A 27,440-nucleotide genomic window follows, 5' to 3' on the forward strand; every position below is an offset into this window, starting at 1 on the left:
ATTTTTATGGCGTGGCTCAGATGACTAATTTTGTAAATGTCCCACAAATACTTCCACAAAAGACGCAGCCTCCATATGTACAGTTCAACCCCCACCCCCAGACCTCTCAAGCCATCCTGTGTTTTGTGATTCAGCTTCACAATAACCGTATTTTTATCCTGATTAATATGCTGAAAGTCTCCTACAATTGCTTCATCCAATTTTGTTCTGTCTGTTTTGTAAAGTCTTAAATTCAAGTTTAATACGCTGATGGAAAAGTGCACAAATTGAGACTTTCCGACGTAACGGGAGCATCATGTCTCCATTCCCAGAAGCCTCTGCCCCGATTCCAACTGCAAAGCCTGAGGGCTGTGGCCACAGGAAGATGTGCACCACTCCCGGAGAGCCGCACAGCACAGCCACCCTGCCGCCACCTGTCCGTGACCGCCCACCTCACGTCTTAGGGCTCCCTCCATTCCAGGGGTGTCTCCCCCCCACTGCTTGCCTCTGAATGTGCTCCCTCCATCCCCTCCCTTCAGGCCCCTGCCGCCTGTCCCACCGGGCTCCCGCCGTACTGTCACACCTGCCTGAAGTCACTATCCTACTGCCTCCAGTCCTCCCCCCAGCGCCCATCCCGTCCAGGGCTCCGCTGTCCTGGGGAGGAGACCTCCCGGCTCTGTTCCTGCTCAGCTCGCCTCCTGCCGTACCCCTTTCCCCGCCACGCACTCTCAGCACCAACGTTACTGAGTTATCCGCACTGCGGAGCAGGCCTCAGCTCATCCGCTCAGTTATCCGGATGCCACGCCGCCCTCTCCTTGCTCTCTCGCCCCCCTGTGCCCCTCACCAGATTTATCACTCACATCCTCCTGCCAGAGGCCTGCTGGCCCAGGCCTCACGTTGAGTGAGACCCACCCGTCACTCATGTCCCTCCCTGGCCAGCACAGCCCCTTATGGGGGAACCCAGTGTCCTGACAGACAGTGCAGGGCCTGGCCCAGAGGGAGGGCGAGGGGAGTGCGGATCAGCACTGATGACCGTCCCCAGGACCACAGGGCAGACCGAGGCCCTCCCACCGGGCACAACACTCACTGGGTCCTGCCTAGTCCACCGAGCAGCCACCTGCAAGCCCCGGAGACAAGGGGACGGCGCCTGGGCCACCACAGCAGGCGGGCACGGCGCAGGGGGGAGCGCTCATCGGGATGCGGGCACAGGGCCAGGTGCCCCTGTGGACGGATGGGGCTCCCTGTGCTCACCGGCCTCCGGGACTGGCAGCACCACACACGCACCCGCACGACACACACGCATGGGGCCGGGGGGGGGGGGGCGGGGTTGGGGGGGGACTCCCTCCTGAGGAGGCTGGTCACTCCTCAACTGCAGATAGTAACAGACTCCTGAGGTCACCACAGAGAAGGTCCACGATGTCACTGGAAGTCCCACGCTCCCGTCACCATAAGTTACTGTCTCTACTCTGAAAGAGGAAACCCTGCACGCTGCCAGCTCCTGTGTGTCTAAGGGACTTGCCCTCTTCAAAACCAAGACCAGCAGAGCCAAGTCCTACCCGGCGAGACCCTCCCGATTTCACAGAGCATCTCTGAGTCCCCACGGCTTCCGGGTCACGGCTCAGGCCTGAGGGCAGGGACCAGCCCGCGGGGCACTGCCCTCAGCAGGGCGAGGTGACACAGGCCACTGCCATCGAGGACCAGAGGGGTGGGGGCTGCAAAGGGCACTGCTGTCGCACCCCTGGTGCAGGGATGCCAAATGAAAAAGCGTACATAAACGCTTTTGGGGATAAAACAGGCACAATGCTTTCCAGGATGGCTTATTTTCACCTATTTTGTTAATGCTGTACTTATGAATCGGCCAAGGTTCCCTGGAACACCATCACCTGTAGCGGAGGAAGTGGCCATGCGGGAGGTGGAGGCGGCTGGAAGGACACACAGACGCCTCGCGGACGCTCTGAGTTCTGGGCCAGCACAAGCCCCACCAACAGGGGCCGCGAAGGGTTCTGACCACTGAACAGGCTGGGGCCGGCCCCTCAGGCTTATTCGGCCACCGCGTGTACCTGGGCACGCGGGGGTGGGGGGTCCCTCCTGCTCACTGCACGGGTCCCTCCCCCTCTCTGTGCCCAGAGTGCTCTTGCTATAAACCCCACAGAGTTGGAACGTGCCGCCAGGGGAGGTAAGACTGAGCACAAGGAGCTCCTGCCACCCAGGACCCCACAAAATCTGGTTAGAAAAGGCTGACGAAGAGCAGAGTCCAGGCTGTGGGCGCTGAGGCTCGGACCTGGTGGAACAGAACTGGGAATCAGTCATTGCTGGGGGGTGGGGGAGTCGGCAAATCCTCAGGGGAAGCACAAAGCTCCCGGGCGCCAGAGCTCAGGACAGGCACTAGCGCACATGGCAGAAGGCGCCCCTTCCATGCCGACGGCCCAGCAGGCCCTTACGGACGCTCACAGAACTGGACGCAAGCAGACCATCGGCCTGGGCGAGCCTTAGGCACCAAGGCCCACAGGAAAGCAGCGGCACCCCAACTTCTGCTTGGGCGCGTCCTTGGGGAAGGAGCAAAGTCACCGCCTCAGCCGGCCAGTTAACACCAGGAGAGTCTCCGCCTCCCTCCTGGGAGACTCACTCCTCTGAAAATTATTCTGTCCCTGTGGAAATGACGCACAGCGACACCTTATTTCCCATGGGGCAGATTACAATTCCGTGAAGACTGAGGGCTTTTAAAGCTGTATCCCCGAATGTTCTATTGCTGGAGACTCTAGCTTTGGGCCTCAGTCACTTGGGCTGTCTTCCATGGGGGCAGAATCATTTTCCTAAAATGTCACAACTGCACACGCAATTCCCTTGTGCTCCCCAGGATGCCAAAGGTTCTTAATTTATTTTCTCTTCTTATTTCCTTTCCCATTTAGTTCAATTCTCCACCACACACTGCGGAGTTCATAACACGCTCTCTGTCCAGCGCCCGCCCCACCCGGCCGCTGGGCCACGCCTGCCCCCTGGCCCCTGGCCCCTGACCGCTGGGCTGTACCTGCCCCTCCCCCCCAGCCTCTGCCAGTTTCCACATAAGTGAGCCAGGCTGAGAAGGCCAGTAAATTGCTGCCCAAGTCGTACCCTCTAATTATAGCAGGGCGATGTCTCCACTCAAACAGCAAACACATGGTGTCTCTTAAAAAGCATGATGAAATACGGCGGACTGACAGAGTGGGGCTTGTCATCGCACTTCCAAGGCCGCGGACACGCTGCCACAGGGTGGTCACATCTGCCATGCTACAGGGCCCTGGGCAGCCCATCACATGGGCTCTGTGTGAGGGGCGGGAAGATGGGTGGCCCACATGGGGCCAGGGCCAGAGGGGCCACCACCAACCTCCCAGCTGGGCACGTCCCCAGACCCAGTTGGGGGACCCTCGTGCCCGGGCCTCTCCCTCCTCTGTCCTCCAGCCCCAGGGTCATGGCCCGGCTGCGGCCCCTTTGCGGCCCACCACGGCCAGTGTGTGTCTGGTCTGATGTGAGCCACCTTGTGGGAAGGGGACCCTGGCAGCACTGCCCCTATTTGGGGAGCAGGTGGAAGAAATGGGGGGGCAGATGGCAAATCCCCTGCACAAGCCGGCCGGGGCAGGCTGGTGCCTTCTACCCACTTTACAGACAGTGACAGAGGCAGGTAGAGGCAGCGGTAACAGGCGACCCGGACCCTGGAGCCGGCACCGATATCCCCCAGGGCCCCGTGAGCTCTGCAGGGCCAGCTGGACAAAAGCAACACCCTCACCTTCCCGTCCGCCCAGGACACCGCTGGGCAGTGAGGCAGGACGCCCCGGCTGCTCCCATGGCCCTCAGTGGGCAGAGCAGGTCCGCAGAGCCGTCGGACACATGGAGCTGAGGCAGCACGAGGGGAGCCAAGCACACTGCCCAGAGCCCCAGCACCGCGACCTGGGGCCCGGGCCTCCCAGCCTGGGCGTGACCTGAAAGGTGAGGGGCCCGAGGAGGTGAAGTGGCAGAGAGTGACCTCAGCCGGTCAGTGGCAGAGCCGGTCCCTGTCCCCACTCTGGTGCTGTCACAGGTGCCCCCTCTCCCGGTGGGGGGTGGGGGAGACACTGTGCAGCAGGACGGCCCATGTAGCACCTTGGGTACCGGGGGTGTCACTCTGCGAAGCGATCACCACCCCCCCGGGTATCAGGCAACTGCACACCGGCACACGGAGGGGGGGTGGGGCTGGGGACTCGCCCACACGGAACCCCTAGGGCAGGCCCAGGGCCTCTGACTCCTGCGTGAGAGGGTGGCTCTCCCACTATGTCACTGAGGAAACCACACGTGGGGGCGAGCGACACGCCGAGTCACCAGCTACCAGCGGCAGGCACCACCTCCAAAACCTTCCCTAGAACATCCCAGCCCAGCTGCTGTCACCAGGCTCCTGCTCATGCACGGGACCTCTAGGCCACACTACTGGGGACACACACAGGCTGGCTCCAGGCGGTGTTTCCAAGGAGCCTGTGAAACAGCCGCCGGATGACGCCTGGTGCTGGCACAGCCCACACCCCACGGGCCCGCGGTGGCGGAGTGTGGCCTCAGTGTGACAGTTTTCTAACAGCAGGAAGTTGGTCAACTCCGAGTCTCAAAGTTCTTTCCAGTAGCTCTTCCCACGAGCTGGGCTGTGGGAAGCCGCTCTCCATGTAGAAAACCAAATTTGGGGTCTTTTTAAGGAGTTTGTTTACTTACTTGAAAATCTCTTTCTTCTAGGATTTCTTTCCTCCATCTCACGAGAAACGCAGCGCAAACGTACAGGTGAAAATGAGAAAAGCCCTCGGGCTCAGACTGCAAGAGAGAAGACGGGAGGCATTAGTGTGAGGGGTGCCGGGGCTCGTCGGTTCGAGCGGACCACAGCCGGAGTGCAAGCTCGCTTTCACTTAACGCCGCAGTTTCCACAGTCTCCTCTCATCAAAACAGACACGTTTTTCTGTTTAAGTCCCAGCCGCCTGGGAAATTAGACGTGAATAGCAGACCAGGTTTTAGGCAAGTTCAACAGCTGCCCACTTTCTTTCCCATACAGATGACAGCCAACAGTAATAAAAGGCCAATCCAGGGGCACTGACTCCACACGACTAGGGTTGGGGGTGGGGTTTGTGTCACACAGGGAGACAGCCCACAGGGGCCGAGTCCCCTGGACCCCACCCAGGGCCTTGCTCTTCCTGGACAGCAGTGCTGGGAGGGGAGGACAGGACGCCCCTCAAGTCCTGCCCCCACACCCTTCCACCACCTCAGATTGCCCCCTCGGGGCTCACATCTCACTGGCTTCAGAGCCCCTCCGGTCAGGCACACAGCCGTGAACTCGGACCTGTCACCTTCCCAACCCTGCCACGTCTGTGATACTGTGTGGCCACTGGTTAACAGTTTACTAGTAAATAAATCAAACACAGTGTAGAAGATGCTGTGGGAAAAGAAGACCAGGAAGCGGGATGGGAAATTTCCAGAGCGTTTGGGGAGGGCGGTGGCTTGCAATGTATATGGTGTTCACCTAAAGCGCCATTTAAACAAAGACCGAAAGAGGGGAACCATGCAGCCATGTGGGGGAAACACAAAGACCCTGAGGTTTGAGATGCCCTGGCGTGTTCCAGAAACAGCGAGATCTGTGTGGCTGCAGACAGTGGGATGGGAAGCGGAGTTGGAGGCGAAGGTACAGGTCCCCAGGGGCTCCCTGGTGGCTGGCTCGTTCCAGGGACTGGCAGCTCTGAGCAGAAGACGGACGTGCTTCCAAAGGGCGCCTCTGGCTGGCACGCTGATGACAGACATGGCACGGGGTCGGGGGGGGGGGGGGGACAGGCAGACCCGGGAGATGGGCTAGGAGACCATGGAAATCGTAAAACCAAGAGGTGTCACTGAGTCAGGCCAGGGGGAGCAGTGCAATGTGTGAGAAGGGGGCCAAGTCTAGACAGATTCTGAAGTTGAGCCAACAAGCTGTGCTGAGGAACAGAAGATAAAGGAATGAGGCAGTGTTCTGCTGGGAAGGTGGTGACAGTCTGCTCTGTGGCCATGCCCAGCTGAAGACTCCTGTGAGCCGTCCAAGTGGAGACGTCAGCTAGGCAGTGGACAGATGAGTCCAAGACTGCAAGACAGTGGCCCCCGATCCAGGTCAGGAGGACACACTGAGGGTGAAGGGCCTACAATGAGCGGCCAGGGAGCCGGGAGGAGACGCAGGAATATGAGACACGGCAGAAGGGTCAAGTTCAGGTGAGCAGGGGAGTGACCTTGGGTCCAGCCACACAGAGGTCACTGGCAGGCAGGAGGGCTGACAAGTGTGTCACAGAGGAGGACAAGCAGAGGAACAAGAGAAGGACTGTGTTCCTGCATCTGATGTCCCTGCACCAGCTGATGCTGGCATTCATACACTGAGACCCCAACAGTGCGCCAGCCTGGTCTTCTGCGCCCTGATCTCACAGGGGCCCACCCTGCTTTGCACACTTCACTCCAGATGATAACATTTGTTTTGCTGGGGGCCTTTCCTGTAGCTACAGCCTGCAGGTTGGAACAGTTGCTTCTCTTTCTGATTTACTGGCGTTCTCACCATGGATGGCTGCAGAATTTCATCACGTGCTTTTCCTGCATCAACTGAGACGACAAGGTTGTTTTCCTTTAATTGTTAATGTGGTGAGTTACATCTGTATGATAGTTTCTTTAATGGCGTACCCGCCTTGCATTCCGGGATAAACTCAATTTGGTCACAAGGTATTACACGTTTAAATGGCCAGGTCCTGAGCGCTAATCTTTCCTTTAGGATTTCTGCGTTCACGGTGCAAGCACCAGCCTCGGTTTCCTTTCTGAAACCGCCCGGCCTAGCTTAAGCAGGAACGTGTGTTTGCCTCTCTCCTCCTCATTTCCATTCTCAGAGTCTGTACAGACTGGGTGTCTCTCCGTGAAGGTTTGCTGGGCGCCCTGTGTAATGGGCGGGGCCTAGCATTCCCTTCCTGGAAAGATTGGTATTCCTGATTCAATTTCTAGGTGGTTATAAAACACTTCACACTTCTTCCAATTTTTAGAACCTTATTCCAAATTTGTTCGTAAGATTCTTTTTTCCTTGACCCCCTGTTGCACCTGCAGTAATATCCCAGGCTGGGAATCTTAATTCCACTCCTCTACGCGTCCCTCATTTTCGTTACTGACCATGCTCGAAGTGTGTTCAATTCACCAGCCTTTTCAAAGGACTAACTTTTGATTTTGTTTCCAATCTGCTGAGCTTTTGTATTTCATTTATTTCTGCTGTTGTCTTTATTAGATTCTTTCTTCCGCTGACTTTGTTTCTCTTTTCGCTGTGGATATATTCTAACACGCACCAATGTGAAGTGGCTTTGACTTATTCTGAAACCAGTTCTTTCTCTAACATAAGCTAGATGGTTGGCTCATTGTTATTTGGCTTCTCTTCATTTCTGACATGAATAAGCATTTGAGGCTATCCATTTCCTTCCTAAGTCCCACTGCAGCTGCATTCCACAGTTTTAATGAATTGTATCTTTATTATTCTAACACTTTTCTACTTGTGATTTCCTCGTTCGAATCAAGGTTTACTTGTGTTTTTTTAAATCTATGAATATCCATGGTTTGCTTTTGTTTTGTTTTGTCTCTAGGATTTTTGGTTATTGATTTCTAACTTAATTGTGTTGTAAGAACACGTGACGTTATGTGATGCTGACCTTTTTGCAGGTTTACATTTGCCTTTTGGAATAAGACACGATCAGCTTTCCCAATGCCCCCTAAGGCAGCACAGCCAGAGACCGGGAACACCACCCTGGAGCCACAGTGTGACTGGGATGGGGGTGGGGGGCTCTCTGTGCCTCAGTTTCCTCATCTGCAAAACGTTAGGAAGATTCAATCAATTAACCATGGAAAGCCCTCAGGACAATGCCTGGAGCAGAGTCACTAACATGTAACCCACTGTAACCCGTTATAGCTGGTTTACTGCAGTGGAACCTGCCTTGCAGATGTGATCGTTTCCTTCTGTCATTCAAAATGTCCCTCTGTATCATCCCACTCATGTTAAACTCGCCTATCTCTGATAACTAAAATGTGCATGAATCTCTTTCCGTAACCTGTTTTCTCTGCTCGTTCTTGCTCTTGGTAGCCTGCTTCCTCGGATTTCGGCGACTGTTCCCCTCTGGGAGTTTATGTTCCTTGGAACGTTGATCTGTTAGAATTCCTGGAGGCTTGTATCACAAATGGTTTTCTTTGGGGGAAAAACTGTATTTGTTTCTGCCAAAGCCCAAGGGCACTCTTACCCCGAGACTGCTTTACCCTACATTTTCAGCTTTGTGTTTTTCAGGACTAACGAGTCATGTAAACTGGAGCTCCACACCCAGGTGAATGCAGGACTGGTGGGAAATTCTGAGGGTTTTGTTTCTTTCCCTTATCTTTAACCTCTACCACCAACGCCAGGTAAGGCGAACCCTAGCCCTCGTGACCTGTGTAGTCTGAAGGGTCTCCAGGCGCATTAAAACCAGGCTGTGGGCTGTAGAAAGGAAGGGGCAGATCCCCCTGGCCGAATACCAGCTCTGCTGTTCCTCCTCAGTCTCTGCAGACATGCATTCTCTCGTGTTTTCTGCTCTATGACGGTCTCTCTTCCTTTGCCATTATGCTTTGTTTGTTTTTTAACTACACCGACATCCTTTGGTGCATTGTGATAGGAGGGGCCTTCTGGATACCAGGTTCTCCTCCCGCCCCCGATTTCTCTTTAAATCAACTCACGGCTTTAAAAACTTAAATGGCTTATACTGTACCTTTGTAAAGCAGACCTGATGTGCTAGATGCAGTGTTGGTAACACGCATTAAAATATACATAACCATTACCATTTAAAATGGGGGTCTAGCTGGAACTAAAATCAACTAACAATTCAAACTCAGGGAGACGGCCTCGGGAAGGCCTCAGGAACACGGCCCGATGTCTGTCTGCCTGCCGGCCCCTCCAGCCAGTCCTCATGCCGAAACTAGGTCACTCTTTCTCACTAAGCGAACGCCGTCACGTCCCAGAGCTGGGTCAAAGCGGCACTGCCTATAGGACAACTGCCTTTAGGGCAACATCCCAACTCCTGGCCCAGACACGTAATCCCGACATCCCAGCCCGCCCCCCATCCCACCTGACATGGGACCTGCTCCATTTTCTCTAACACCAGACCCTTCAGCCTCTCCTCCGCTTTGCACCTGCTGCCACCCTAACAGAGAATCCTTCCCCGGGGTCTGGGCCAGGTCCTCCCCATTCATTGCTCCAGATCCCTCCCGTTCCTCCCAGGCAGTCAGCTGGCCGGCCCTCGTCCCAGGGCCAAGCTGGGTCTCTGTAACCTTTGCCACCTGGTGGTCTTCAAGGCCCACAGGTCCTTTAACAGGCCCACAGGTCCTTGTTGCACCGGCCTGGGAGCCTCTCCTGCCCCGAGCACCGCCAACAGGATCAGAGATGGGATGAAATGACACACACCCAAATCCACGGATCTGCGTGCCGGCAGCTCAGGCAAACTCCCAGGCTGAATTAGTGGAAGCCTGACTCAGAGAACAGCTAAAGAAACATGCTTCTCCCTTTGCAATACGTAAAGTGTCTGAATAACACACGACAAACCTCAGACCTTAAGGCCTCAGGGGAACCAGCCCTGAGAAATTCATGATTGGTACCTGACACTGCAAATGCTGAGGGCAAAGGTCTCCAGCAGAACTCAGGGACATTCCAGCATGAGAACCTCTGTAGGAATCCTGTTCGCACTGTTAATTTAGTTCACAGCTTTTATTTAACCAGAGAGGGCAGAGTCAGCACGCCCGCCCTGGGCCCCCATCCCTCGGATCCCTGAGGCTGGCCGGGACCTGCAGCCCCACAGACGCCTCCAGCTGGAGCAGAAGGCAGTCCCGGCTGCTTTCCTACGGGCACAACATTAGGGACAAATGGAGATTTCCAGATTCGCCTAAGTGGATGATTTGTCTTTGGTGACTTGGTAAATATTAAAATCGCAATTTAATGAATAAAAAATTTGTATCATAATGGAAAACAGCCTTGTGCTGTAATGAAGCTTGACCTGGACAATAACTATCACCTGATCGGGCCGGAGGCGGGGGTCCCACAGGCAGCCGACGGACAATGCCCGCTCAGAACAGGGGTGCCCATTGTCTCCAGGGTTGGCAAGTTCCAACAGGGCCTTCCCAACTGGGCCAAAGTCAGCCGAGAGGACCAGGCATTTCCAGACCGGCAGGACACCAGCTCTCCTGGGAAAGAGGATGTGACTTTGAGAAGGCCCTGCTCAGGGGTCAAGGTGAAGGGCTACTGGATGACGGGAGTTTCAGTCCCACAGGAAGCACAGCACTGGGGCAGGCAGGCTCACAGTGGGCGTGCTGGGCCCTGTCCCCAGGATAGGCTCTGGGGAGGCAGTGGAACCCTGCTCCAGGCCTTCCAACCCCCTCCGCACCCGCTGGCCTACAGATCCAGGGCATCCAGATTGATGGTGGGGAAGGGCAGTGGCCTTGCCTACTAAACAAGACCATGCAGTTTCTGGGTATCTCTACAACAGGATGGTTCTCTTCGGAAAACCCGGAGTTGTCAGACTGCAGCAGAAAAAGCCAGAGAGAGTCCTGCACCCATGGAAACTGCCCAGCCCTCAGAGATTCAGCCCAAACGAGGCAGCCAGGGCCCCACCCCACCCAGCCAGCGTTCTCCACAAGTGACTCTGCCCCAAGTGACCCTTTACAAAGGCCTGTCCTGTTCGCCTTCTGTGCATACAGCCACAGCCCTGGGGCCAGAAGCAGCGCTGGGGAATCCCCATGCGCAGTCAGACCCAGAGCTGAGGGCTTCGGGGACCCGGTGTGTGCGGCCAAGGCCCCGGTCTCCTCTTGGCGCCAGGGCTCCCTCACCCACAGGCAGAGCCGGCAGTGGCAGCTGGCACTGCACAGAGCAGAGGTCTGCCAGAGGGATGGGGCAGGACGCCCAGGTGGGCCGAGGGCAGCAACAGGGCCCAGAGCCCACCTGCACGCCCACCCCTCTCTGCAGCTGGGGGTGGTCAATCTGCAGGGGAAACGCTCACGCCACTTGGCGAGGGTCAGGGATATTCTCGTCGAGATTCTGATGGGTGATGAAAACGGCTCTAACACAATAGAAGAGGACGTCTGGCGCACTTCATTTCAGAACGTTTCACTGTACCCTGTCTTACTAATTAAGAGAACAGAGCAGCGCTGGCTGACGACCCAACAGTGACTCCGCCTGGGCCACACCCACTGCCCAGAGCTCCTGTGGGCACCACGCAGATCGTGTCCTCTGTGCTTCGGACAGTTAGACACACACTGTGCAGGGGGCCCTGGCACGCGTGTGGCATCTCACAGAAGTGCAGAGACAGTTCTGCAAGTGCTCTAATTATCTAAGCACAGACGAAGTGACCAGTCTGCAGCCGCTGGCTCGGGAAGGGGGGGGGGGGGAGGGAGAGAGGGAGGGAGGGAAGGCCGCGGCACCCCTGCTGCCCAGGGCACAGTGGGTCAGGGCGGCCCCTCTCTACTGCATCTTCGGGGAACAGGGCCCTTCCCCTGCGGGCCCTTCTGCCCGTCAGCGTGAGCCCCCCACCCCCAGCCCACATGCTCAGGGCCACACGCTGTGCACCCACCTGGAGCCCCCACCCCAGTCCCGCGCTGGAAGGCCCAGGGACCTGACCACCGCCCCTCTTCCTACAGATCAGAGGACAGGCAGACAGCCTCAGTGGCTGCCCCGTCACACCTGGAGGCTGCGGGATGGCGCCCGGTGGTGTGGGCACAGGACTGAGCCAGCTGTGAGTGTGGCCCTGCCTTGGCGTCGGCCTTGTCTCCTAACGTAGGGATGGCGCTTCCGTTTTTCCCCCGGGCCCTGCTCACACACCTGGCAGCTAAGACGCCCTCTGCCACCCGAGTCCTGCTCTTCCCCCAGCTCTTCCTCCACCCCCGCTCACTGGGTCTCCAGCCCAGGGTTTCTCGCACCTTCTGAGAACGCGCACACTTCCCACAACACCGCTCAGCTGGAAGTGGGCACTTACAGGAACTTGGGGGGCCGCCGCCTCCCCGTGGCTTAGGTCCCAGCTGCCTCCCGAGCTCCCAGGCTGGCTCACACCCCACACACCACAAAGAGTCACTCCTAGCTTTCCTAGGGTCAACTGCAAGCTCTGCAGTACCCTCAGCAATGTCCCCAGGGTGAGTCCTCAGGGAGCAGGGGTTCGTTCTAGAACATTCCACCAATGGGGGTGGGAACTGAAGAAAGAAGTCCCATTGGGAAGCTACCAGCACAGGCGCTGGCCCCTGGCACGGCCTCAACAAGCCAAGGGCTGGCACCTGACCACTCTGTGCCCGTGGGCTTCTTGCCAGCATGGTCAAGGAACGCTCACCCCGGTGTTCTCCTTCCAGAACCTTCAGGTCTGAACTCACAGGAAGTCCCAGCTTGAGCTCAGAGCCCAGCTATCAGCAGAGACAGCCTGTCATCCATCGCTACAAAGCTCTCTGGGGTCTGATTTCATCCCAATCAGGGCAGGACTGCCAATGAAGGTGCTGGGCCCCAGGTGGGCCCATCCCCCAGGACCTCTTGTCACCTCCATGAGTGTCCCCGGACCCCTCCTGAGGGCAGTATGATAGGCCTAGGGGTGAAGGTCAGGCTTCTGCCACACAATGACCAGTGCCTGCACCGCGGCCCCACAGAGCGCCAGGCGACATCAGGCCAACACAGAAGCCCCAGGGAGGTGAGGGCAGCGTCTGCACACACTTCCCACTGACCCACCACCTCTCTGAAGACCAGTCTCCTATAACGCTCATGCGAGAAAAAGGTCAGCATCTGAGGACAGGGGGCTGTGGGGGCAGGGAGAGACACTGTTCCTATAACTGACACCAGTTCTAAAAGCCATAAATCTGTCTAGCTGAGGGGAAGACAATTCACCCAAGAGCCCAGCTGCACTTGGAAATGACCGTAAAACAGCCCGATCCCGTTCCAATTGGATCCGACAGCTGAAAGCTCCAGGCCCTGATTTTTATTTTCTCCAGTAAACCATCCATAAACCAGGCAGCAACTTCCAAGGTGCCCCAGAAGATGGCGGGGGATGGGGATGGGGGCAGTGGAAGCCCACCTCGCTCCTGGGGACCCTGGGCACCCAGTGCCCCTCCCCTGCAGGGCATTCTGACAGGCCGAACCCCAGGCAGGCAGGCAGGCAGCCTTGGGTGTGTGGTGCCCGCCTCTGCCGAGTTTTCACTGGGGGAAGGCGGGGCCGAGAATCCCTTCCACCAAGTGTGTGGGAGACGTTCCTGGACAAGACGTAAAAGCTCTCCAACAGACACACAAGAAACCAAATTAAACACAGAGGTACCAACTTAACGAACAAAAAGATTCGATATTGAAGAGATGTCAACTGCCTTCCATTTTAATTTATAAATTCAGTGTATTTCTGATAAAAGAAAGCTTCAACGGCGGTGCTCTGTGGAGCACAAGCTTACTCTGAAGCTGGTGCTCAAGAGCAAAAGGCAAGGCGAGCGAAGCTGGGGAGACGGAGTGAAGACGGACGTCTGGTTTCAGGACATCTGTGGGACTACTGATGGCCGTGTGACCCTGCCCGGGACAGACCGGCCTGCGAGTGGGACAGAGGTCAGACACACACCGTGCTGACGTGGGTCAGCGAATGGCACAGAGACAAATGGCTGTCCACAGGGACAAAATAAAGCCTGACCCCTCCTTCACGCCACACACAAAGCCAAATCCAAGGCGGATCGGAAAGCAACGCAGAAAAACAAACCGTAAAAGCATGAATTTTAAGAATCACTACATTTAACTACACAAAAATTTCAAATTTATGTACGACAGAAGACACGATTCTTAAGGTGCATATACAAGTGACAGACGAGTAAAAGACGTTTGCAGCACATACATGACTCACAGAGATATACATGCGCTTGTTTAAATCCCCTAAGACTCCATTAGAACAAGACAAACTGGGCAAAAGAGGCGAACAGCCCTGAGTGCTGAGGACAAACGGGAAATGTCACTCAGACGGACTGGTGACGGGACCAGCAGAGAGAAACGAGATTCCGTTTATGGTTCTCTGACGGGCCGAACCTCGAACGTCCACGGAACACGGAATATAGGAGATGACACGGGCCAAAGGAAATTCTGCGCAGGTTGGTGGGGGAGGGCAGTTTGGAGATTCGGTGCTACCTAGAGGCTCGCATGCTGCAGCCCAGAAAAGTCTTTCTTAATCAGAGCACCTCCTACCTGGGTATAAGGAAATACACACAGGAATGTTTGACTAAACTCCGTTTGTAATTTCAGAAAAGTTAGAAACAGGTTAAACGTCTTCAACGGGAGAATGGATTTATAAATTCTAGCATATTTATACAACGTAAAACTACAAAGTGTGAAAACAAATGACATATACATCCACCAATGTGAATACGTATTGAAACTGTAAACCTGAGCTTTAAAAAGCGTGTTGCAAGAGAATGTTGAAGTCTGATGCCGTTTGTAAAAAGTTTCAGAATATTCCTCATGGCACTACACACTGTTCATGGGTACATACTTGTGAGGCAACAATACTAAAGCATGTCTCGAAATGACAAAAACGAAATTCAAGGTCGGGGTTACCGCTGGAAAGGGCGGAGGAAGCTCCCATGGTACACTTAAAATTTAATTTCTAAGTAAGAAAAGGTCTGAAGCAAAAATGAAAAAAAACTTTTAGATTTCACAATGCTGGGCAGTAAGTACACAGGCATCCATTAGATTATTATCTACCCTTTCCTGTATATTTAAGATGTTTCATAGTTAAAAGAAAAGGACTAGAGACTAACTTGAAATGGTCTTTCAGAGTCACCAAGAGACCGTTATGTGGAGGGACCGCTGTTCTCTGCGGCTCTGGTGACCTTCTGTGGCCTCAGCCAGGCCCCATCCTCACATTCTGACCTCTACGACCTTGGGCGAGCCCTGCTCAGCGTCCTCTCCCAGGTCCACCGACAGGCGTGAGGCAGCCCTCCTGTCCTGCAACCATCTTCCCACTGACCTTCCTTCAGCTCCACCGAGCGGGGCCATTCTCACGTTTGCTCTCTTGGCCTAGAGTTTTGAGAAGCTGGAGAATGAGCAACATGACACAGAGGAGGTACCCCTGCTCCCCTCACCCCCCCTTCCCCTCCTGTCCTTCAGTTACTGGTTGGTGGCTGGGGAAATAGATGTCCTTAACACTATGAGTTTAAACCTGCATGCAGGTTCCACAGTGGAGCTAGTTTTGCTTATAACATGAAAACACTCCAGTTCAAAATGACTACAGATTAAATGCAAATTACTTACGTATGACATACACTTTTAGAAAATGTAGAGCATAAGGCAAAGAAACAGTTTTCCTTGTATTTTTATAATAGAGAAATTGTAATAAAAGGAACGAGTTTTCACCTTTAATTGCATCATTAAGCTTTCCTTATTATCTCTGGCACCGAAATAACAACGAATGGCCTTGGCTCTGTGTTTATGTAGATGGAGCTTTGAGGCCACGCAAACGACAGAAACGGTTCCCGGTCTTTGCCTGGATCCAAGTGCAACAACTCGGCTGTGTGAGCAAAATCTTTGCTATGATTTCCTTTGAAATATTCATCGCCAGGCCACTGCACTAGACAATTACGCAGCGGGAATGCAGGGCACGGCCGTTTTAACATTCACACAGACACCCCCCCGTCTGGGGCCCGGGCTAGGGCTGGAACTGTAAATCACAGCTCATTATGCAGCCAAACCCTGAAGCTCAGATGAGCCTGGTGCCCATCCAGTGGCCTCAGAGTGACTGCTGACTGATCTATTATCTCTGCGCCAATCTCTATTAGCTTTCGCCGGACATTTATTGGCATGTGTCTGTCCACGTCGGAGAACATTCCAAATGGTTAAATGACAAAGGTCACAGCCAATCTACCTCATCCTGAGAGTCACTGGGGGGGGACGCTTCTCACTAGCCTTGGGGGGATGATCTGGGAAAGGGAGGTGACCCACAGTCTCCTCCCAGCTCTGGAATTTGGGGTGTCTCTCTAACGTATCAACAATTCTCAACTGAAATGAACATTTTAGAGCTGCGTAGTAAAGACGAAAACAATAAAAATACTAACATATTTAAAAATCCCTAATAAATGTTTATGCTTTGGTTGACGTATAAGTCAGGTTCTCTGGAGAAACAGAACCAACAGAATATGCGTGTGCGCGCGCACGCGCACAGTAGTCCTCACTAAGCATCGCTGATACAGGTTCTACAACTTTAAGCAAAACAGTGTACGATGAAACCAATTTTACCACAGGCCACTGATACACACAGGAGTTACGTTCCTACAGCGTCTCATCAACGTTACGATGAAATGGCGTGGAACAAAACAATGTGATCCAAGCACCTGTTCACAGAGATATTGGCTGGTTGACTTAAAGGAACTGGTTCCTGCGACTGCAGAGGCGGGGAGAATCCAAAATCCGGTTGGCGGGCTGCAGACCCGGGCAGGGCTGACGGCTACTGCAGGTGGAGCGCAAAGGCCGTCTGGAGGCGGAGCCCTTCTTGCTCAGGGAGGCCACTCTTTGTCCTATGCAGGCCTTCAGCTGATTAGACAAGGCCCACCCACACCAGGGAGGGTAATCTGCTTTACTCAAAGGCCACCGATTTTCATGTTAATCTCCTCCAAGAACACCTTCACAGAAACATCAAGAATAACGTTTAACCAAATATCTGGGTACCAGGGCCGAGACAGACTGACCCATAAAAGGAACCATCACAGTTGGATGACCTTGCAGACCATGACCCGTCTTCAATTATGAGAGGTGTCCCCGAGTGCCATGTTCCTAGGCCCTTTCAAATGCCACATGACTGGTTTCACTACTCAAATAATGTGCACAAACCTCCACATTCCCCGAGGAGTTAAAACTCCCATGGCTCTGAGATGAGAAAGGCCGCCAGAATTTTCCCAGGAAGGTCTCGGAGAGTTCTGGAAATTGCATGAAGCCAGGCATCTCTCTGCGCCTCTTCCGCACCTGTACCCTGTGGTCGCCCTGCCTCTGGCCCTTACGAGGACTCCGTCCTTCAATGCAAACAATGCAGACCATGAAAGCCGGTGAAGACGCCAGCAATGACCTTGCTCTCAGGACTTTGGCCAGCGGGTCTCAGGACAGAGCGTTGCTGGCACGGACCTGGGAGCGGCCCGTGTGTGAGTCCCACAGCCGCTGGAGCACGGGCTGCCGGTCACCACCCAGGGACATGTAGGGGGCAGGGGACGCGCGAAGGCAACTTCACCTCACAACTACGCACGTGGCGCTGCCTGCCTGCAAATGCCTGGCTCCTTGACCGTGAAAGCAGACATCCTTTTAGTGCTGCGGTCACAACTTCAGGAACGACCCAAGTCCTGGGAGACTGGAGTCAGCGCCAGGGCTGAGCTGTAAGAGGGTCTAACTCTGTCACCAGTGTCAGCTGCCCTGGTGATGGCCTCGCCCGTTCCCCAAACTTCACCTCCGCCTGGCTGACAACCTGCTGGTGATGGAAGACAGCACGACTGTGGGACCAGTGAGCACCACTCCAGGGGCCTCTGTGCTCCCCCGTCCAACCGGAGAAACTCCACCTCTTTTTAAAATGTTGTCCAGGACATTCCTGGCAAATTAAAAAGAAAAAGATCCCGCTGTGGCTCTGATTCTTTTTCCTTTGAAGCAAGAAATGCCATCACACCACTTAATTACTCAGAGCCTCAATTCTCTCCGTAGACCCAACTTAGCCAAAGAGCACAAAAGTCAGAGCACGGCGAGTGAGATGCAGAGCTCCGGGAAGAAGCCAACTTTCCGCTCCCTGCCCTGCGATGACCCGGTGGCACTCTGTACGCCGGGCGGCCGCAGGGTGCAGAGCTCAGGTGGCAGGACGCAGAACTGCCTGTGGCGAGTGTGACGGGGCGTCCGCCCCCGTGCCCCTCCCCCCTCCAGTGCCCACTCTCCTGAGGCCCCTTCCTGACCACGGGCCTCCTCCCCCCTCCAGGCCCCCCTCTTCGGAGGCCTCTAGTCCCTGAGACTGGGCGGCTGCAGCCTCTACGCCGTAGCCCCTCCCCCGACACATCGGCACGTGCGTGGGCAGCACTCCTAGCTCACCCGCTGTCCCCACAAGGAGAACGTCCCCCGCACCTTCCGTGTGCAGTGCAAGTCCTGACAAGCTCCCGAGCCCCGTCACACACGCTAAAGCCTGAGAAGCCGGAGGTGACCCGCCACCGCCCTTAGCCAGGGTGGCCCCAGCACTTTGCGAGCTCACACAGCAGGAAGCGAAGGAAATACGGAGTGCCTGTGTGCTGTGCCCAAGGCCCCAGGGACCGGCCTCCGGGGTGGCTGCCACTCAGCAGCTCTGAGCCCTTGCTCGTCATCGATGAGCGCGGACCCCCAAGCTGGAGCCAGTACGTAACCCTGTGCCCTGGTAAACTAGGCCGTGACCAAGACTCTGTTTTCAAACTAATCTGAACCAAAAAAATCCGCTTTCACCTCACGGCCATACTCTAGGGAGTTCCAGATAGAGCCAAAGGTAGAACAGAGAAAAGAACTTACGAGCTAAAAGAAGGAAAATTACAAGGCATTGCCACACACTGAGAAATAAGGACAAAGCTTTCTACAGCCCAGCTGCCCCGTGTCGTGTCCAGTTGTCCAGCCCCCTGGCCACTGTCACTACTGGACATCCTTTCAGGCCTTCGTCCTTCTCAACTCCCTCCCCCAGGCCAGGCCTTCAGAGAGAGACAAGTGTGTGTATATCGTGAGTGATTTTTAAAACATTTTAAAATAAGATTTCCAAAAGTCCCCAAAGTAGAAGGCACAGACTCAAGAACCCACAGACCCATTCCGCACGAGCTCCAAGGACCGTAAGTGGCCAACCCTGTGTCATGGATGAGCCGACCCCTACTCCAACCGCACGCTGCTGGAATATTCTAAAGCCAATCCCAGACAGCACATTTCATTCATAGTTTCTTTTTGAGCTAAGGACGACTTCTAGAGGCCGCCCCACCTGAAAAGAGGAATTCTTTATGAGGACGAAGCACATGTTTGACAGGGTTCAGGATACATGTCCCCAAGACATGGCACTTGGCACAGCGAGCACTTCAAGCTGAAGCACCTGAGCAACGGCAGGTGCTCACGGCCAGTCTGACCTTCCCTGAAGCAGGCCCTCTGACGCTCCCGTGTGAGGCGCCCGCTTCCACCTGGAGGAAACGGGTGTCCCTATCTGCACAGACAGGGGACATGGCGGGACTCTGAAGGGCAGGCTTCCCCACACACCCACCGCCTACCCGCTGTCCCATCACAGGTTCCCACGACTGTCCAGCCTTCATCAAAGCCAGGATAAAAACACTCACGCTTAACCGTTTCTTCTGGCCTTCGTTTCCTTGCGGAGGCCCCTGTGATGCGTGAAACTTAAACACATGTGTGTGCCCTTTTCTCGTTTATCCGTCTTTTATAATGGGGTCCCAGGCAAGAAGCTAAGATGGGAGAGACTTTGCCTCCCTCCGTCTCCAAACCAGGCGTCTTCTTTCAGTCTTTTAAAAATCTGGAGGTTTGCGCTTCCTCTTTTCCCCCATTTCTGCTGAGGAAAGCTGATCACTTGTCCTATGGATATCTCACCCCTTGGCTCTGGCTGCCTCCATTCCCATGGCAGGTACACCACTGTCCCCTCTCCCAGTTATGCCCCGTAGCTCGAACTTCGACCTAGAGGCTCCCTCCGAGTGGGACGTGATGGGTTTTCACAAGCACTGGTGGAGAAGTATCCCGCGCATCTCACGTCAGGAGGACGCGAGGTCCGAGGTCTCCTCTGTGATCCATTGTCTGATCAGCGGTCCAGGTGCTGCCAGATGATGGATAATCCATCCATTATCACACTCCCTGCGAGCCACGGCTAATGGCTGTGGGAGCCACTGGCCGGTCCTGCCCGAACCCGTCAATTTCTTAGGGTGACAGTGCAATTCCATCATTCCCTCTGCGTTTGTAGCTGCGTTTCTTCTGCAAGGACTGACTTTGCCTCCGAAACGACTGGATCACCAGAAAAGCACAAAACTTGCTTGAGTCTGTCCCTTCATTTACCCACTGATGCCCTAGCAACCTTCAAAGGCCAGCCAGTGAGGGATTTCTTTAGAAATCATTCTGAATTCATGGACTTCAACTCATCTGATACGTGTCAATCTGCTGCTGTCATAATTCTTCTGATGCTGCGTTCCCATCTCCAGCCGCTGGGAGCCCCTTGAAAGCGGCTGTAGGGGTGACCCCAGGAGTCTCCGAGAGGCCCCGCTTGCTTTACGATTCCACGTTGCAGGCTCACCTGGGACACTTGCTGCCCCAGACCTGGGATCAAGTTCCTTGTAACAGGAAACTGTGTGGGGACTGTGGGCCTGACCACGGCCCAACAGTTTCAGTGGAGGTAGCTACAAGATACGATCCCGTTTCTTTAAAGAGAAAAATACATCACAGCTTCCTTCATACTGAGTCTTAATTCGCATTTAAGATTATAGGGTTTTTACTTCTTTGATTTTGTGCTTGATTCTCTTTTATGTTAAAAACCTTAATTCCTATATTCTCATAATTACTTATTTGCTTTACCCTAATATATGTATTTATGTGTAATATAAGTATTTCAGTACGTGTGTATATAAATAATAGTTTCAAGACAGCACTCATATTACTAAGCAGAGTTTACTGAACAGAGCTTTAAAACATTTTTGCAATTCTTTTCGTGGTTGAGATATATCCTAATAGGGCTGTACATTCAAATTGTTTGGAAGTGTATTTGAAGTAATTTTTCTCTGTGGGATTAAGGCACCAATTGATATGCAGTTTGGCTCATTTTTTAAATGTTAACTTTGTTCTTGCTTTGACAAGACCGCTTTCTTATTTAGGTTTGGTTTGGTTTTGTAATTATGGGAAGCGATACGTGATTCCAAAGTGAAAAGCTGAACCACAGTGCGTTTCGTCAAGTTCGGCTGCGTCCCTGCCCCCACCGTGCCCCATCCCCCACAAAGATCGGACCCTTTCACCGGCTGCTGGGTTATCATTTCATTGATGTTTTCCTTTTGTTTGTAATATAAGCAAATGTGTGCTCAGGGAAAGGAGTGTGTGTGTGTCTCCACGCATGCACACAATCATACTCTCCCAAGCAACCAGCCGATGGCTGACGGCATGCCACACACTGTTGGCACCTGCCTTCCCAGTAAACAGCACCTGCGTCCCTTGCCACCCCTGCACGGTGTGCCAGCCTGTGACTTTGTCACAGTTTACTCAACCAGCCCCGTACAGATGGACGTCAGTGGTGCTGTTACAAACAGTGGCACCACGAACAGGCCTGTGGACACAGCACTTGTATTTTTTCCAGTGTATCTTCTGGAAGGTTCCTGGGCCAACAGGTAAAAGCACGTGTTACCTGCTCAAGAGCTCCCAGCAACCCTGTGTGTTCACTCCGCCGGGTCCTGCTCTCGACCTGCTGAGGCTCTGTTCTCACCTCACAGCCATCGGCCCACCTTTCTGATTGGCTGACAGGGCAGTCGCCACGGCTGATGGCGCGGCTTGCTTTGGCGACTGTTGCGTGGTCTGACCCCTCACGCGAATATTACGGCATCTACACTATTGGACTGCAGCAACAAGGGACTACGGCGTTTCCTTCTAACTTTTCATTCTGAGATCACGATCGATTCACGTTCTGCTGTAGGACATGATACAAAGAGGCCCCATGGGCCCTTTCCTAGTTCGGGGCTGCATTTCTCCTTACAGGAAAGGGAATAATGACAGGTCCTTGTGGGGCCTGGGACCTGTCACGTGACTCACAGAAGAGCACTGGCTAAAGGGCTCGACTGGCACCGCACAGGTGGTCACACACTGGACGCTGGTGAGGCGGGGCACACGCGGGCATCTCAGTGGGCACCGCTGAGCTGAGGAAGCTTCACCAGGGCGAACGAGCCCAACTTGACTGTTTACATAGAACGTTCACTTGGTTTGCGTCGCACACTGGCCAGGGGGCATGAACGCACGAGTGCCGTGTGCACTGCCAGGGGTGTCCCCGGCACTGCTTCTGCACAAAGCCCAGCTGTTCTCCCATCTCTGGATTCATGGTGAATAAACATTAATCCAACCATAAAAATTACATTGTTCAGACCCTTGGCCATTATTTTTCCTACTTGACGACTCTTACACTGATAAGGAAGAATTCCATTACAACTGTCATCTTCCTATCAGATTGTGGCTTTATGTTCTCTCATCTCCATGACTTAGGACACACATGTTTAACATGGTTTAGCTACAATAAAACCGCTGTCTTTAATTAACTAAATACAATTTCCTTAGACTTTTTAAATCTACATATGATCCACTATTCTGCTTCTGCTCAAAACTGGTAAAGCTTTGCCCAGCATTTTATTTCCAATCCTCCTGTGTCCTGAAAAGAATAAATACTAAGATAGAAACTGCAAGCAAAATTTGGCAAATGTACTTTAAGGTAACACGAATGGAATATTCATCTAATCTGCGGGTATTTAAAATAACATTTTTGGTGCTCTGTTTTACTTTTTGGAAATTTCCTGTTTTAATTCACGACCCACCAAACAACCACTTTGCTATTCTATTATTTTTAAATTGTTTAACTAAATATAGAGTTAATACAAAAATGTTATATACACATACATATATGTGTATATATGTATGTGTGTGTGTATATATACATGTAGATATATGTGAAAGTAAAGGAGGTCCAACAGAACCAATATTCTTAGTCTTGCCGTCTCTGGTGTAAGAAGAAGAAAACTAACCTCTTACTGGGTAACTTTCCCCAGAGCCAGCCTTTCTTTGAGTTTCCAACCCTGCGACGGCAAACACTATCCGAAACACGTACGTGGTTATCATTTCCTTGATGTTCTTTATCTTTGTACCTGACTTGTTTCCTCCAGATCTGAATTTCAGTAAATGTAGCAGAAGGGACGTGTGAATTAAGGACCGTTTACCATTCAGCATCATGTTCCTGAAACACACTCCCATTCCACGCAGCTGCACACAATTCTGCATTTTCACTGTCTAGCCAACACTCCAGTTTGTCTACTACTACTGGCCGGTACTGAGCTTCTTCTCCAGGTTTCGCTATTAGACTCAGGGCCCCTGGGGTGCTTGTGCACCTTTGTAAGAGTCTCTCTAGAGCAGTGCTTCTCAAACTCGCGTGCTCCAGTCACCTGGAGGACCCGCCCAGCGTTTCTGATCCAAAGGCGGCTGGGATGGGGCCCAAGAATTTCCAGCAAGTCCCTGGTGGTGCTGGTGGTGCTGATGCTGCTGGCCCAGCGCCACACCTTGGAGCCACTGTCTAAAGCAGCACCTGCAGCAGAACTCTGCAGCGACAGAGACAGCATGTCTGCTCGCCCAGTCGGTGCCACTCGCCACCGGGGCCCAAGGACTTGAAATGTGGCTGGTGGGACTGAGGAACTGAATGTTTTAATTCTTTGAAATCTAACTTAATATTCATAAATAGCTACATGTGGCTAGTGGACAGCGCAGCCGAGTACCTATAACCCAGGAGTGGAATACCTGGGTCAAGGAGAACGCATCCTCAGCTTGCCCAGGTAAAGCCAATGCTATTTGAAGTGGCTTTACACCCCCACCAGGGAGTACGATGGCTCCTACTGCTCCACATCCTCCGTCCTCCCTAAATGTGGTATTTTATCTTTCACACCTAAATGGGAGGCCCGCAAACCTTCCTGGTAAACCAACACACAGCTCAGCCGAGGCCCCGGGGCTAACCAGCTGACTGAGGACAGAGCCCTTTGGGGTGACTGCTGTCCCCTGAGGCTCACTGCCTGGGGTGGGCCTTTCCTTCTGTTCCAAAGATTTGGTAAGGACTGGAAATTTAAAGTTCAACAGATTTGAAAAATGTGACTTCAGTGATCCACTTACTGTGGGTTCGTGTTTTGATTCCGTTTTTGCTTTTTTCTTTTTTGGGTTTTGGGGATTCTGAGTATTTCCAGCCAGTATTTTTAAATTTTTTAAATTAACTTTTTGATGTATAATTTCCATAAGGTGAAATGCAGGCATCTACGCAGACTGATTAGTTCGGAATCGCCACCCTAACAAGACAGGCGCATGCTTCCCCAGGAGCCCTGCACGGCCCGAGAAAAGCGGAGGAAACGCCGGCTGTGCTTTCTGTCACTCCTAGTTAATTCAAGAACCTCACAGAAGTGAGCTCGTGCAGTACGTACTCTCGTGGTTGACACGTGTCTGAGACTCACCCACGTGGTCTCTGATCAGTAACCCACTATATGAACTTGTCCGTCCATCCTCCTGCTGACAGATACACGTTTCCAGTTTGGGCTAACGGCAGTAAGGCTGCCACGGTCACCCTTGTACCGCTTCTGCTGCTGTTGTTTGTTTGGGGGACATAAATGAACATCTCTCTTGTATAAATACCTAGGAATGGCGCTAGTGGCCAGAGAGCACACACATGTTTAGCTTCATAAAAAGCTGGCAGTTCTCCACGGTGGTGGTGGCACCATTTAACATTCCCACCCCTCGTGCGGAAGACTCCACACGCTGCCCAACATGCAGAGCTGTCAAACCTTGTAACGTTAGCGGGTAGTGGGTGGGTAGTGGCAGCGGACTGTGGTGTACTTTGCATCTCCCTGATGACTAATGATGCTGAATACCTTTTTAGGTGTTTACTGGTTTAAGCACAACATCTTCTATGAAATGTCTGAGTCATGTGTCCACTTTTTAATTGGGCCACCTACAGGTCTTTGTAATACCGAGCTACAGAAACGTTTATATATCCTGAATACGAGTCCTTTGCCAGCTATGAGCATGAGAAGTATTTCTTCCCAGTGAATCCCAGTTATTCTGGACTCTGCTGGTCCCATGATTCTATCATCTGACCTCACGCCAACACCACGCTGTCTTGGTTACTGGAGCTTTACAGACCGTCTTAAAGCCAAGAGATTGAGTTTTCCAACTTAGTTCTTCATTTACAGCACCGTGTAAATTTTGCTCTCCTAGGTCTTTTGCATTTGCATATAAATTTTAGAATAAACTTGTTAGTTTCTACAAAGAGTTTGGCAGGAATTTGATAGGAAATGTACTGACTCTCAAGATCAATTTGGGGAGAATATTTTAATATTAAGTCTTTCGATTCATAAACGAAAAATACATGGAATATCTCACCATATATTTATTTCTTCAACTTCTCAGCAATGTTTTGCAATTTTTTGGTGGAAAAGTCTCGGGTATGTTTAGTTACATTTACCCGTAAGTACTTCTATGAATTTCATGTATTATAAAATGGTACTGGCCTCTAAATTTAATCTTCTAATTGGTCATTGCTAATCTCGAGAAATATAACTGATTTGTGCATATTAGCCTTGTATCCAGCATCTTTATTATTATTTTGGTGGACTCTATGGTTTTCTACATAGGCAATCCAAAAGGGATGTTTAGCTTTCCCTTCCTCGTCATTACACACTGTATCTCATTTTCACTCCCAACTGCCCTGGCTAGGCCTGCAAGTCCAGCACCGACTAGAAACATTCTTGCCTTCACTCTAGGTGGACAGCGTTTGATAGCTCCGCCATTCAATGCAACGTCAGCTGCAGGATTCCCTAGATGCGCTTTACTACTGAGGACGCTTCCCTCTGTTGCTCGTTTAACGAGAGTCCTTTTCATGAGTGGCTTCTGAGTTCTGTCTGCATCTTTTAACACGACCATATAGTTTTCTCTCTTCTTCTGTTAACGTGATTGATTACGTAATGAACGTCAAACCAACCTTGCACGCTTGGGATAAATGCCACTTAGTCATGACGTACTGGCATTTTTATATATTACTTCATTCAATTTGTGAATGCTTTCTCAAGGACTTTGCATCTTTATTAGTGAGAGATATTGGTTTATCTTTTTTTTCTTATAGTGTCCTTGTCTCATTCTGGTTTTTCAGTTACGCTGACTAATAAAAGCTGCTGAGAAGCGTCTTTGACGCTGTGAAAGAACCTGTTTAAGATTGGTGTTACTTCTTCCTTAGACGTGTGAGATTTCACCCGTACAGTCATCTGGGCTTCCCAGGTGTCTTTGTAGGAAGGTTCTCAATTACAAGTGCCATTTACTTGATGGATACAGGGCTTTTCCAGCTTCTTATTTCTGCTTGTGCAAAGTTTGATCATTTGTATCCTTCAAGAAATCTGTCCATTTCATCTACCTTGTTTGCCCATTTTCTATTTCAATGATCATTTTCTGTCTCACTGATTTTTTCCCATTTCCTTCCTTATACTTCCTTGGGGAATAATTTCCTCTTCTTTTTCTAGCTTCTGAAGTTATTGATTTGAAATCTTTCTTCTTTTCTGATATATACACTTACAAGATTATCGAAGCACTGCTTTAGCTGCATCCCACAAATTCAGATAGCTTACTTTTTATTATTCATTCAGTTTAAAGTAGTACCTGCTTTCCCTTTGACTCAAAGTTTCTTGAGAGGTGTGCTGCTTAATTTTAAAAACTTGGAGATTTTCAAAAACTTGTCTAAACATCATTCTTATTGATTTCTAACTGCATTTTATTGTGCTTAGATAAATACAGTCTGCATGATTTCCATCTCTTTCAATGTTCAGGCTTGTTTTATGGCCCAGGAAAGACACCACCTAGAGAACTGGTGGCTGTGCTCATGAAAACAAAGCTGCTGCGCATCTCTCACTGCTGGACTGCGGGTGAGAGCGAGCAAGCTGCTTGATGGTGACGTTATGCACAGCCCCGCCACACCGGGTGTTGGTGTGTCCCTTGTATCGATTGCTGGGACAGAAGAATTAAAACCTGCAGTTATCGTTGCGCTAGGTGCAATGTCGTCAACAGCTTTTAACGTCTTTTATGTCAACTGCTCAGTTTGCAGCTTCCCAGACTGTGCCTTTCTCACCCACTGGAATGCTCAATGGCTAAATGTGGCTCTGGGTAAAAAGGTTAAGACGGAAAAACATCCCTCCGCAGCCCCAGCTGAGAGCCCAGCGAGCCGTCGCCCAGGCTACCAAGTGGGTTTTTCCCTCTGTTAACGCTGCACCCAAAGGAGCAGCTCTTCAGCAGCCTGGCTTCACTTCAGAGCCTAGCCCCGCACGCCCCGCCTCTGAGGAGCACAGGTCTCTCTCGTGTCCCACATGTGTGTTCAAACCCGAGGCTGCCCCCCCGCCCCTCCCACCCATCTTCACTGGGGCCTGATGACAACTTGCTTTCCTACAAGCTTTCCTGCCCATACAAGTCTGTTCTGGTAGCCCATCAGCATTACTGGGTGTTAACTCTGAGGCGTTTGTGGTTTGCATATTTAAAGCTCAGCTGGCCAGGAGGCCGCCCCCCACCCACACAGGAAGTGACCTGGGATCTGAGTCCCACGGGCTAGCACTGGGGCTCTGGGTTGTAGGCTCTGTTCAGTCTGGTTTCCCCAGGAGGCCATGAGCTCTAGGGCAGCAGGGACTGTGTCCTCCTGGCCTCTGAGCTCCTACCCACTGGCCTGGGTCTT

The 27,440-nt window shown here is 52.4% G+C and overlaps 1 protein-coding gene across 1 annotated transcript in view; it reads right to left on the reverse strand.

The window, feature by feature from the left end:
* TBC1D22A (TBC1 domain family member 22A) overlaps positions 1-27,440 on the reverse strand; it is a 275,779-nt gene that overhangs the window by 35,714 nt on the left and 212,625 nt on the right. Inside the window, exon 12 of the mRNA XM_081059292.1 lies at positions 4,690-4,785. Within this exon, the coding sequence (XP_080915418.1) occupies positions 4,690-4,785 (96 nt within the window). The remainder of the gene's footprint in view (positions 1-4,689; positions 4,786-27,440) is intronic.

This window comes from Rhinolophus hipposideros (genome assembly GCF_964194185.1).
Source record: "Rhinolophus hipposideros genome assembly, chromosome: 9".
NCBI lineage: Eukaryota > Metazoa > Chordata > Mammalia > Chiroptera > Rhinolophidae > Rhinolophus > Rhinolophus hipposideros.